This window comes from Ambystoma mexicanum, chromosome 2p, assembly GCF_040938575.1.
Source record: "Ambystoma mexicanum isolate Mex_15411 chromosome 2p, UKY_AmexF1_1, whole genome shotgun sequence".
NCBI classification, from domain to species: domain Eukaryota; kingdom Metazoa; phylum Chordata; class Amphibia; order Caudata; family Ambystomatidae; genus Ambystoma; species Ambystoma mexicanum.
The window spans coordinates 343,366,423-343,378,486 of NC_090923.1; the positions used below are offsets into that span (position 1 = coordinate 343,366,423).

The 12,064-nt window shown below is 45.1% G+C and overlaps 1 protein-coding gene across 1 annotated transcript in view; it reads right to left on the reverse strand.

Annotated features, from left to right (window-relative positions):
* The window catches only part of DNAH12 (dynein axonemal heavy chain 12), a 3,791,933-nt gene that overhangs the window by 1,590,189 nt on the left and 2,189,680 nt on the right, over nucleotides 1-12,064 (reverse strand). The window contains exon 44 of the mRNA XM_069643677.1: nucleotides 8,906-9,067. Within this exon, the coding sequence (XP_069499778.1) occupies nucleotides 8,906-9,067 (162 nt within the window). The remainder of the gene's footprint in view (nucleotides 1-8,905; nucleotides 9,068-12,064) is intronic.

A 12,064-nucleotide genomic window follows, 5' to 3' on the forward strand; every position in this document is an offset into this window, starting at 1 on the left:
GTGAGGGTAGAGGGCACAAGGAGGGGTGCCAGACGGAAGGAGGGAAATGGGGTGCATGTGTCCCGATGAGAAGGATGTGCGTCTTACTGGCATTAGAGCAGAGATTGTTAGCTGCACACCATGCCTGGATGGCAGTCAGACAATCAGGGATGAGAAAGGAGGAGGAGGTAGTAGAGGGAAGTTTGAAGGAGAACTGTGTGTCATCAGTATAACACTGGAAATTAGTAGAGAAGAAGGAGATCAGGTGAGTAAGAGGGGCGAGATAGACACAGAAAAGTCACTGCGATAGGATAGAGCCCTTGGGGACACCACAGGTAGAGACTGAGGTGGTGAGGGAGAAAGGGCCCAGTTGGAGCTGGGATGGGCGGTTGGAGAGGAAAGAGGTTAGCCAATACAGTGCCCAGTCTGTGATGCCAAGGGTATCACAGCGCCATTTTATGAGGATAGAATGATTAATCGTGTCAAAGGCAGAGGAGAGGTTGAGGAGAATAAGAACAGCAGGAGAGTTAGAGTCAAGATTTGTGAGCAGGTCTTCAAATCTTCACAAGCATGTCTTCACCTGTTTTAACAATGAGCCTGGCTATTTTATGACGCCAAATAAACTGCCCAACCTGTTTTTCCTGATCTCGTATCATAGTCGCTGGCAGGGGCATCGGGATCATCTGTGCCAGATATACCAATTTGGGTAGAGTATTAATTTTCACAGCACTGATCCTGCCCGTGCGCGATATTGGAAGACTATTCCATTTGATCACGTCATTTTTTATTTTGTGTATAGTAGGAGGGTGGTTAAGTTGTATTAGCTCAGCAACGTTTGCTCTCACCTGCACTCCTAAGTATTTGATCACTGTTGCATTTTGCAGCTTGAAAGGGGCAAACCATCCTGGATCCTAGGGTATACCTGTCCGAAATGGCAGTACCTATGATTTTGTACCCTGCTACTGGGCCTAATTCTTGCCGGAGTGCACATAAGCATGGGAGATATGAGGAGCACTCACTGATGTACAAGAGTACATCATCTACATGCAAATAAATAAATACAATGTTGTATTCCTGCCCCGACGAAACCCCATGTCCTTTTCTGCCTGTACCCTAAGATCAAGTGGTTCTATGGCCATTGCATACAGCTCCGTTGTGTAACTATAATAAGTGAGAATGTAGGAGACATTTGTGACTTGTGCCGCCCTAGGGAGTTGATATAATAGTTTGACTAGCTGAATGAAGCGTCACTCCTCTCCTTCTGTAACTCTTGCTCCATCCCCCACACTCTTCATGTTCCTGAATTTATCCTCCTCACTCTGCACCTCCTTCTTGCTCTTCACCACCTCTTTGTGTCCCACTTCCTACTTACTCTTCACTACCTCCTTGTTTTCCACCTTCTTAATCTTCACCACGTTGTTCAACTTCCTCTCCTGACCTCTAGTCTCTTCAGCCGCCTTCCTCCTGCTCCATTCTTCATGTCCCCTTCCTTCCACTTCCAACACTCTGTGAGACCACCTTTCCTCTTGTCCACACTTAGCAAAAATCTACCAGTTCATAAAGCAGCCTATATCTACACTGCTTTTCTCTGTGAAGGTGCTTGTTATTATTGAGCTCAATGTAGGATTAGTTAGGTTTTAATCATTTGCTGCGGTTTTGCTACTCTTATATGCCACCTGCTACTCCTGGCAAAATGCTGTCTGAGCCTTGATATAGACCAGCCATCATTTTTAATGTCATATTTCCCATGTGTCTAGCAGGACTAATGTAACAAATTGGAGGAGGGAAGGTTCGACTGCGAATGCAGTTCGGAAAGAGGCTCTTATTTCCACTCCGTCCCACTCATCAGGATTTCACAGAGGAGGAAATAGACTGTGCTCATTCCCCAACTCCTTGAGGGGAAACCGACAGCATCTCTGTCTCCACCCACATTTTATTTTGATGCAAGCAAAGTAGCTTGAATCCCCATAGATTTCATCCTGCTTTTTAAATCTGAACAAATCAGTCAGAACCCATAAGGACTCAAAGTGGTTACCAGACATTTGATCGGAAAAAATTGGTCGACTGGACAATTTTTTTTTATTTTTACCCCTTTTTTTGGGGGGGGTCCCCCCCCACAACCCCCTTTTTTTCTAAAAAAAACAATTTTCCCTAAACTACAACCTTAAAAAAATATATATAAATAAAAAAATAATTCGACCATTTGGTTTTCGACGAAATTACGTCGACCAAATGTCCTGTCGACAAATTTTTTTCGATTAAATGTCCGGACATCACTCAAAGTAACAACATCTACTGTGCACAAACATGCAATTATTTCACATTTACTGGACGGGCAGTAAAAACCACAAGAAACCGAGAACCACAGAGATTCCTGTGCCTTTTTCCACATTGGAATCCTCTGGAATGGACTGTAGTGCCAGATGTAGATTCCTAAAATGGCACACTTAAAAATAGCCCTCGATGATACTTATTTTATTGTGTGGGTAAGGATGAAAGCCAGAGAGGGTCCTTCCAGAATTAAAAACACACTCATGCAGGCTCTGAAAAGACCATTGGACATCTACATATATTTGAACCTGAGCCCATGGGATGACCCCTCTTAATTAGCCTCCCATACACAGATTTCCCTGTTGTTTCTCTATTCTCGCCCTTTATTCACTGTGCTTTCTTGCTTGCTAGCTAGGTTTGCACCATACAATTCCATACATACATTCAAAGGAAATGTTTTCTCGTTTGCCAAATAACAGTACTCTACTTACAAAATAACATCTAGGTGTGACATTTCTAAAGCTAGTGATGCAGAAAAAGCACTGCCCGATTTTCTCACCTAACTACTTCAGTCATGCACTGTTTCATAATAATATGCTGTAACAGAGCTCTCAAATAGATTTCTGTGCTGGTGTTGGAAGCACGCGTCATTGTGCATTCAAAGTAAAGGTGATAATTACAGGACTACAAACACCAGAGTGCAATATGATGTTGCCCTAAAAAGACTGGTTGATTTTTTCATTTTCAGCATGGAATAACTTCAGGTCCTACTGTGAGAAACCTGAAGGTGTCTCTCTTGCAATCCCTGGGGGTCTGTCATCCAGGTGGCCAGCACATGACCATCGCTATTTGATCCAGTTCCTGGGGGTGGACCAGTGCGGTAGGATCACCTGGATGAGGGGTCCCCGGGGAGTGGACACGGGACACCGTAGTGTGAGACACAGTACCCCCTTTCATGTAACACCTTTTTCCCATCCAACCTCGTAGGATACTCCGAAGTTCCACCCTCTGCCCCCTTTTCCAACACAAACACTTTCCTACACCGAGACAGACAACAGACCAACACCCGGGCTGTTTGCCTGACATGTCCCAAAACAAGGGTCAGGCAGAGTCAGGCAATTAACCATAACTATGCACACCTGACAGCCCTTTCCCTTCCCCACAGGGATAAAAGGCGGAGCAGGAAAGCACACTTCGAGCAAGGCCGAACGCACAAGGAAGCAGCCATACCTGACCGGCAGTTCAAGAGGAGGAGAAAGGCAGACAGATTTTAAAGGACTACCAGGAGGGTATTGCCCTTGCCCTTTTCAAACCAGACCCGGAAAGCCTCTGTGAAAGCAAACGTAAGACCGGGAGTTGCAGCTGGCAAGTGGCATAGAGAAGGTCCGCAGAACATGAAACCCTCCCACACTGATTGCCAGGGCGGGGAGAGACGGTTCTCATTGTGGTACTGCCCTTGTCTCCTGCGACAAAGGGAAACGCCAATGAGCTCAACCCAGCTGGTGAGTGGGAAAAAAGTGATAACGAACCGGACTGTGTTGAGCCCAAGGTTGCAGTAGCAACAGTGTATATACAGAAAGAAGATATTCGACAGAAGTCTTCTGTAAGTGAAATTGGAACCAGACAGAGGGGTCCAGCGCCACGTGGGTGGTCATCTGAAGGACTCTATATTGTATTCCTTGCTAACGAAACTACAAAGACCAAGGGGCCTTGAGGGAGGCCATGTGTCGTGTTACAGTGGTCATACGAGGGTCAAGTAAAATCCCCCATACAGTCGAAAGTCTTTGATACATGGTGAACACCAACTGAGTGTGAAAATCGGCAAGTGTGAACCCGACAGAGGGATACCAAGAGAAAGCTAGGGGTAGGGAACCCCGCTTTCTGATGAAATTGCAAACAATGTGAAAATCGGCAAGTGTGAACGAGACAGGGGGATGCCAAGAGAAAGCAAGGGGAAGGGAACCACGCTTTCTGAGCAAATCATGAACTGTATAGGAATGGCTATGTGAACACGATGGAGGGATGCCAAACGAAAGCTAGGGGAAGGGAACCCCCACTTTCTGATGAGAATTAGCAAATCATGAACTGTGTTAGAATGGCTATGTGAACCCGACAGAGGGATGACAAGGGGAAAGCTAAGGAGAGTGAATCACGCATTTTGAATCAAAGCTGTAGTGAACCCGACGGAGGGAGGCTGACATTCGAGAGGGGTCTGAGCCCGGAAGAGGGGGACCCAGGGGTGAAAGCAATTACCCAACATACATACGGAAAAGGAACTTGTGTTTTGTTGTTTTGAACACATCAGATCCTCGGAAGCAAGAGGCTTTTTGTAGAAAAGAGACTTAACCACTAACAGGCATGTTATCAGTGACTAGAACTGTAAGCTCGTGCAGAGAAGCCCAGGAGTGTGCTGTGCTTGAGACTCCTGCCTTGTCCTCCTGTGCTAGAAAACATGGGGAAGGGAGACCCCGGCTATAACATCCTGACTTATCATTTGTGAACACTTCTTTCTTTTTCTTGTGAACATTATCCCACACTCTTTTTTAAATTAGCTGTAAGGATTGGCAGTAGATTTTTTTAGTATAGGCCCTTTTATTTGACAAGACGCCACTATGACTGCCTTATTATTATTATTTGATGGTCGAAGCTTGCTCCCATCTTAGATTTAGGTTTATATTAGGTGTTGTTCTTGCCCATTACACAGTTTAATAAACACCCATGAATTGTAATCACTTGTGTCTGTCTATTTTTGATACCATGCCTTCCTTACACTACCCAAAGGGATGCACTGCTCCCTACACATACACATACACACACCCCAGAGCAGCCTGTATTCAGGCATGATCAGACCAGTTCAGGTGCATTTATTACCCACCTGAGCACAGCTGGCCAGGACTATAGGTTGTGGGAATGAGAGTAGGCAAAAAACAGCAGCCCTGCTCAGGGTAGTAAATGTGCCGGAACATGACAGATCTCCGCTCCGGCAATGTTAGTCTTGCCGGAGCACTGCCAGAGCTCTGTTGCATCCCAGGGCCCATCGCTAGCCCAGGAAACTCTGGGATATGCCATAAAGCTAGTTCTTGCATGCCTGTACTTCAGAAGACTCAGCATGGCAGACCGAATGCAGCCAAAGCTTTATATACTGTTTAGCAGCTGTCCAAATTGGAATGTATGTATTGCAATTTGCATATTTTGTTAGGGTGAGTATTGTATTGTTAATGTTAATGGACATTTGTACTGTGCACTATCACCACCGGAGTGGTCCCCTGGTGCTCTGGCGCGCTGAAAGAGGAAGGGAAGGTGAGTTAGTGGGAGGAAGCTGGAACAGTGCAAGAATGCAGTGATATGCCATTGGCGGCCTCAACCCGGTGGGTCCGTTGGCTGGGCCTGGGGTGTTTGAAGTCGGTAGTCATTGTGTGCTGTTGTGCAAGTCTATGTGTGTTTTTTGTTTTATTGTTGCAGTGTAGTGAAGTTTGTGCGGTTTGTTGTGTTGTAGGTTTGTGGTCCTGTTTGGTTTTGAGTTTGAGAGGTGTATGCAGAGGGGGAAATTGTTAGTGGAATTGGTTAGTTGGCATCTCTATCCTGAATTGATGTGTTGGGCTTGCGTAATCTCTCCAAATGGGATGGGGGGGCACCCTGTGCCTCTGGCCTGATCTGGGCCCGTCCAGCATTCAAGGTCCCTTTCACATCTCGCTCCCACCTCCACCATCCTCCCTCACAACCCCACCTGTCCGTCCTTCCTTCCCACTTATATGTCCAGTGCACCTGCCAGTGTCGACAACTCAGTTGGTGTGGCGATTGGTAATATCTTTACAATTCCACAACACTGTGGTGCCTAGTAGCAGCTAAGGGGCGAGTGAAGATGTTGGCTGGGATTGGCTGGGGTTGTTGACTCCATCTCCATGGGTGTCGCCTGTGTTCCACTCTACCCGGCGTCACCCGTCCAGGTGCCGTGAGTGCTTCTCAGTCGGTTCTGGGAGCTTGTTAGTGTCCTTTCCGGTTTAGTCGTTCTTTTTCCTTTCTGTTATTTCGGTTTTCAGTTTCGGTTTTCAGTTTGTGGTGTTGAAGAGCCAGGTTTTTAGTAATTCTCTGAATTTTAGGTGATCTTTGGTGTTTCTTATTTCTTTTGGGATGTTGTTCCAGGTTTTTGCGGCTAAGTGGTAGAAGGTGGTGCCTCCAAGTTTTTTTTGTAAGGTATGGTTTTAGTTCCAGACGGATTTCGTTGCTTCACCTGAGTGTCGTTGGCTTGTAGATTATTTTCTTTTGTAGGAATTCTGCTCCTGGTCCACAGATTGCCCTGTGCGTTATGCACATGTTTTGAAGGTGATGCAATGTTTTACTGGGAGCCAGTGTAGTGTTTTTAGGGCAGGAGTGATGTGGTCTCTTCTGGATAGTTTGAGGAGTAATCTGGCTGCTGTATTTTGGATCCGTTGTAGTTTCTACAGGAGGTATTCTGGTATTCTAAGGTAGAGGCTGTTTGCATAGTCGATTCTGGACATGATTAGGGCGACGATAGCGAGTGTTTTGTGCGTGAAGGAGAGGAAAGGTAGGATTCTTCTTGCCGTGTGGAGGAGGAAGAAACATTTCTTGACTGTTGCATTTATTTGTGGTTCTAAGGTTAGAGTGTTGTCCATCAGAACTCCCAGATTGTTTACTACCTTAGATGGTGATGGTGCGGTTCCCATTTCCGTTGGCCACTGGATGGCAGTTTTTTTCTCTTGGCCTTTGGATATGATCATGATTTCTGTTTTTCCTGGGTTGATTTTCAGGTTGTTGGCATTCATCCAGTTGAAGACTTCTTTTAGACAGTCGATTACAGTTGAATGATCGGCTTGGGTGTCTTTGATTTTGTAGATGATTTGAGTATCATCTGCGTAGTTGTAGAATGTAATGTTGTATTTCTTGAAGATTCTGATAACTGGGTTCTGGTAGATGTTGAAGTACAGTGGTGATAGTGAGGATCCTTGTGGCACTCCACAGTCGTTAACTCGTGGGGTGGATTTGAAGGATTTAATCAATAGGGTTTCTGTTCTGTCTGCTAGGAATGATTTACTCCAGCGTAGTGCTGTGTCTGTTATGCCTATGTCTTCTAGTCTTTTGGTTAGGGTGTCATGGCTAACTGTGTCGAAGGCTGCGGAGCGATCAGCAGAATAATGGCTGAGGTTGTGTTTGAGTCTGCGTTAGTTTTTAGGTCATCCCAGATGGATAATAGTGCTGTTTCCGTACCTCTTGCGGGTCTGAAACCGACTTGAGCTTGGTCTAGCAGGTGGTGTTTTTCTACCTGTTCTTGGGTTAGTTTGTATACGTAGGTTTCCAGGAGTTTTGCCGGGTAGGGGATGTTTGAGATCGGTCTGTAGTTGGAGAGGTCTTCTACGTCACCACTTGTGTTTTTCAGAGGTGGTTTGATATATGCTAGTTTGAAGGTCCTCGGTACAGTTCCTGTTGTCAGTGATAGATTTAGAAGGTTTCTGTAATATTCTGCTTGCGTTCCTTGTGCGAGGATTGATTTGTAGATGTCCGGGGGACAGGGATGGGTGAACCAGCTTTCTTGCTGTGTTTTACCAGCATTGCAAATGCCTCTGCTGATATTTCAGGAAAGTTTTTGAGTCTGTGCTGCGGTTCTGAGTTAGGTTTGTTTGGTTGTATGGTGTGGTTGGTTGGTCTCTGTTGAATGGTTTGTCGGATGTCATTGATTTTTTTGAAGTGGTCTGCCACGTCGTTTCATAGTTTCTCTGAGGGGGTTGGGGTGTTATCACAGCCTGGTGGGTTTCTCATTTCTTTAATGATGTTAAACATTACCTTTTTGTGTGTTGGTGGCATTGGTGATTCTGTCATCATAATGCCTTCTCTTTGCCTTTTGAATGTTCTTCTTGTATGCGCGGATTTGTTTCTGGAACAGTGTTTTTTTTGTCTGGGTTGTATTCTATCCTCCATTCCAGTTCCATTTTTTGTTTTCCTTTTTCATTGTGCTTAACAGTGGGGTGAACCATTTTGCCACTGCTCTTTTTTTTATGGGGTACATGGTTTTTCTGGGGCGATCTCGTCAATTGTATCTGCTATCCATTTGTGTAATAGCTCTGCTTTCCCGTCTAGGTCAGCTAGCTCTAGTTCTGTAGTTGAGGGTTTGGTTAACTCCAGTTGTTCGAATAGGTTGCTTTCTTAGACGTCTTTCCAGTTTCTTTTTGTAGTGGTTGTGAGTTTAGGAGGTTGGAGGCAGACTTGAGTAGGCAGAGTGATCACGAATGGGATGATGAGATGGTCGCTCCACAGTATTTGTATCAGGGGTGCGGTGGTGATGAGTAGTTCTGTGGCGAAGATTGCGTCCAGGCTGTGTCCTGCCCTGGCTGGCCCCCATGAAAATGCCATCACTAAATGCAGTGAAATGCCCATCTCAGTGAGTTGTACCTGATTCATGCACAGAGAACTAATGAAGGGGAAGAACAGCAGTCTCTATCTTGAAAAGATCAATGCAAGCAGATATTGCTGAAACTAAAAAACATCCAATTATGATTCAGTTTAAGTATATGATGTATTATTGAACTTGCAACTTGTGAAAGATGTATTTTAAATCAAACAAAAGAAAAGAAAAAAGAAAAGAAAAGGTACAATTAAATAAGCATACCGAACACAGCAAAAAAATAAATTGGCACTCTACCTCCATAATTTCCTGCCTTTCATCCATTGCAAAGAGGTTTGGTACTTCTCCAGTGTTAAGAAGACTGTCAACATCTTCTAAGAAAGCTTCTTCTTTAATTTGTGTGTCAGTAATTAGGAACACTGTTTTTTGGCCTTTTGCCCCTGCATTCTTCGTCAGGGTCTAGGTAATCAAAAAGAAGATATTGGATAAGAAAGAACAATGCAGTCTATGCATGGCTTGGAAAGCAATGATTGACTGTTCTGCAATGAGTAGTTTTAACACATTTACTGTAAAATATTAACATACTAACAGTAGTCACATACAGCTAAACATTTTGAATTATATTTCTTGATCTTTCAGCTCATCGTGCATGGTTACTCAATATGTGGCCCTCCAGATGTTTTGAACTTCAACTTCCATCTATTATAACCAGCATAGTCAGTGGCAAAGGATAAAAGGAGTTGCAGTCCAAAGCATCTTTAGTGTTGTTACTAATACCCATGAACATAAATACTACCCCAGAGCACAATACGATACATACAAATTATAACGTTCATGTATGATGATTTGAGAAAAGAAAGCTCTCTCTGCAGAGGTATCAGAGGTCAGCCGCACCTTGCTCCTTTGAGTGCGACAAGCATTGTACAGGTAAGGTCGACCCCTGTCAGAAGCCGCTGTGCTCCATGGTGATGGAAACAACCAGAGCCCAAAGTGTCCACATGTGGTCATACCCCAATGAGAGAAAACCCCAGACAGGGGAAAAAACATCCAGAAAGCAGTGGAGCAGTGTAGACAGGATCCAAATGAGGTGCTGTAAGGAGGATTCTAGAAGAATACCGGATAAATAATAGATTGAGGCTTGAACCCAGCCTTAAGGCAGAAGGAAAGGAGGAATATAGGAGCAGGATGCAGGAAGAGGAAAGGAGCCAGGGAACAAGGTCAGGGAAGCAGGCAAAGTGAGGAAGAACACAGAGGCACAGGGAAGCCTTCACACAGCATGGGAGAGGGGACAACTGCAGCTTGCGAGCCGCCACTGCCTCCGCGACAGCAGAGATAAGGAACTTGCACGTCATGTAATCAGTGCCTAGACTGCTCAATTCTAGAGCATCTAGGGCATACCATCAGAACAGCGGCCATCTTGGATAGTGCGCACAGTCCCTGAGGTTCCGCAGCACAGCGCCACCATGACCCTGCTGCGCTCTGACACTGGGGCCATAAGAATGCTTCCCTGAAAAGAGGTTAAAAGTGTGGATGTGGTCGATTCAGCTAAGACATAGGGCTAAGTAATGTACATTCAGCTAAGTAATGTACATGTTATTAATGGATACTATTCAATCAGATGCTCCGGACTGCTTGTATCATTTAAAATGTTGCCATAAACGTACCACATCAGGGACAGCCGATGAACTGGTGCAAAAAGAAATGTTAAGGACTTCTCCATGTCTAGCATAAGTAGCGGTTTCAACAGCTACAAATAATGTTTTATGGGTGTACCATACACGTTGAGGTTGAAGTAGAAAGGTCTGCAGCAGAGGCATACACAGGATAGGGCGTGCACAGGCCAGACTCGCCCAAAATCTGTAAATGCCCACTCAGTACACAGCGCTGTGTGGGCATTTACAGATTTTGCCCCGCAGACTGAGTAGCAGGCGTCGCTCTCTGGCTTCTGTACTCAGCGCATGTCGGCAACCAGGAGTCTCTCCATGTTTCCTTGTACCTGTCTGCATGGAGCATGTTTGTTGGAGATCTATGGAGCAGTTGAGGAGGCAGCAGAGAGTCTGAAGGGAAGCAGCAGGTAAGGAATAAAAACTTTTTTTGTTTGGGTATGCTTGTGTGGTGTGTGCGAGGATTGTATGTATGGATCTATGAATGAATATTCATGGGGGTGTGAAAGTGCATGTATATATGTATGCAAGGGTATGTAAGTGCACATGAATGGTGTACATGGATGCAAACACGCATGTGAATGCAGGGCAAATGTTCTGGGTGCATGTGTGAATGACATAGAAGCTGTATGGGTGCGTGACTTGTTGGTGAATGTATATGAATGTGTGTGTGCATCTCAGGGTGTGTATATCTGTGTGTGTGTATATTTGTGAGGGGCTGTTTTACTAAGCTAGAAAAATAGTGGGCGAAAAATGGCTTAGGTTCTACTTACACTATTTCTTGGAGTTAAGTAAATTTAGTTTTACTTACATTATTTTTTCACGCTTAGTGAATCAATCCAATGCAAACATATATGTGGGGATGATTTACTAAGCTAAGACAATTGTGTACTTACACTTGCACCTGAAAGTGGCTTACGTTTTACTTTCACTATTTTGTTTGAGCTAAGTAAATTGTGTCTTATTTAAGCCACTTATTTAGCTTAGTAAATCATCCCTGTGTGTGTGTGTGTGTACATATGTGTGTGTATCTTTGTGTGCATCTGTGTGTGTGTCTGTATTTATTTCTTTATATCTGTGTGTGTATATTTCTGTGTGTGTGTATATCTCTGCATATCTGTGTGTGTGTGTGTGTATCTGGGTGCGTGTATATCTCTGTGTATGTGTGGATAGATCTGTGTGTGAGTGTGCGTATATCTGTGTTTGTGTGTGAGTGCGTGTGTGAGTGTGTGCAGGTGCGTTTAACTCTGCATAGACCAGGGATGGGCATTAGAGCATGATGTGAGAAACCTGAAGGTGTCTCTCCCGCTAGTCCCTGTGGATCTGTCATCCAGGTGGCCAGGACACGGCCATCGCCATTGGATCCAGTTCCTGGGGGTTGACCAGTGTGGGTGGATCACCTGGATGGGGGGCCCTCGGGGAGTGGAAGTGGGACACTGATGGGTGAGCTGCGGTACCCCTTCCCTATAACACCTTCTCCCTATCCTACCCCGTAGGATATTCAGAAGCTCTACCACCCGGCCCCCTTTTCCGACATGAACATCTTCTTACACCAAGAAAAACAACGGACTAACACCAGGGCAGTTTACCTGACATGTCCCAACACCAGGGTCAGGCAGAGTCAGGCAAGTGACAATAATCACACACACATAACGGCTCTTTCCCTTCCTCAGAGGGATAAAAGGTGGCGCATGAGAGCAACCTTTGAGCAAGGCAGACTACACGACAAGACAGCTATTCCAGGATGGCAGTTCAAAAGGAGGAGGAAGGCAGTGATAAGAGAAAGGACGAC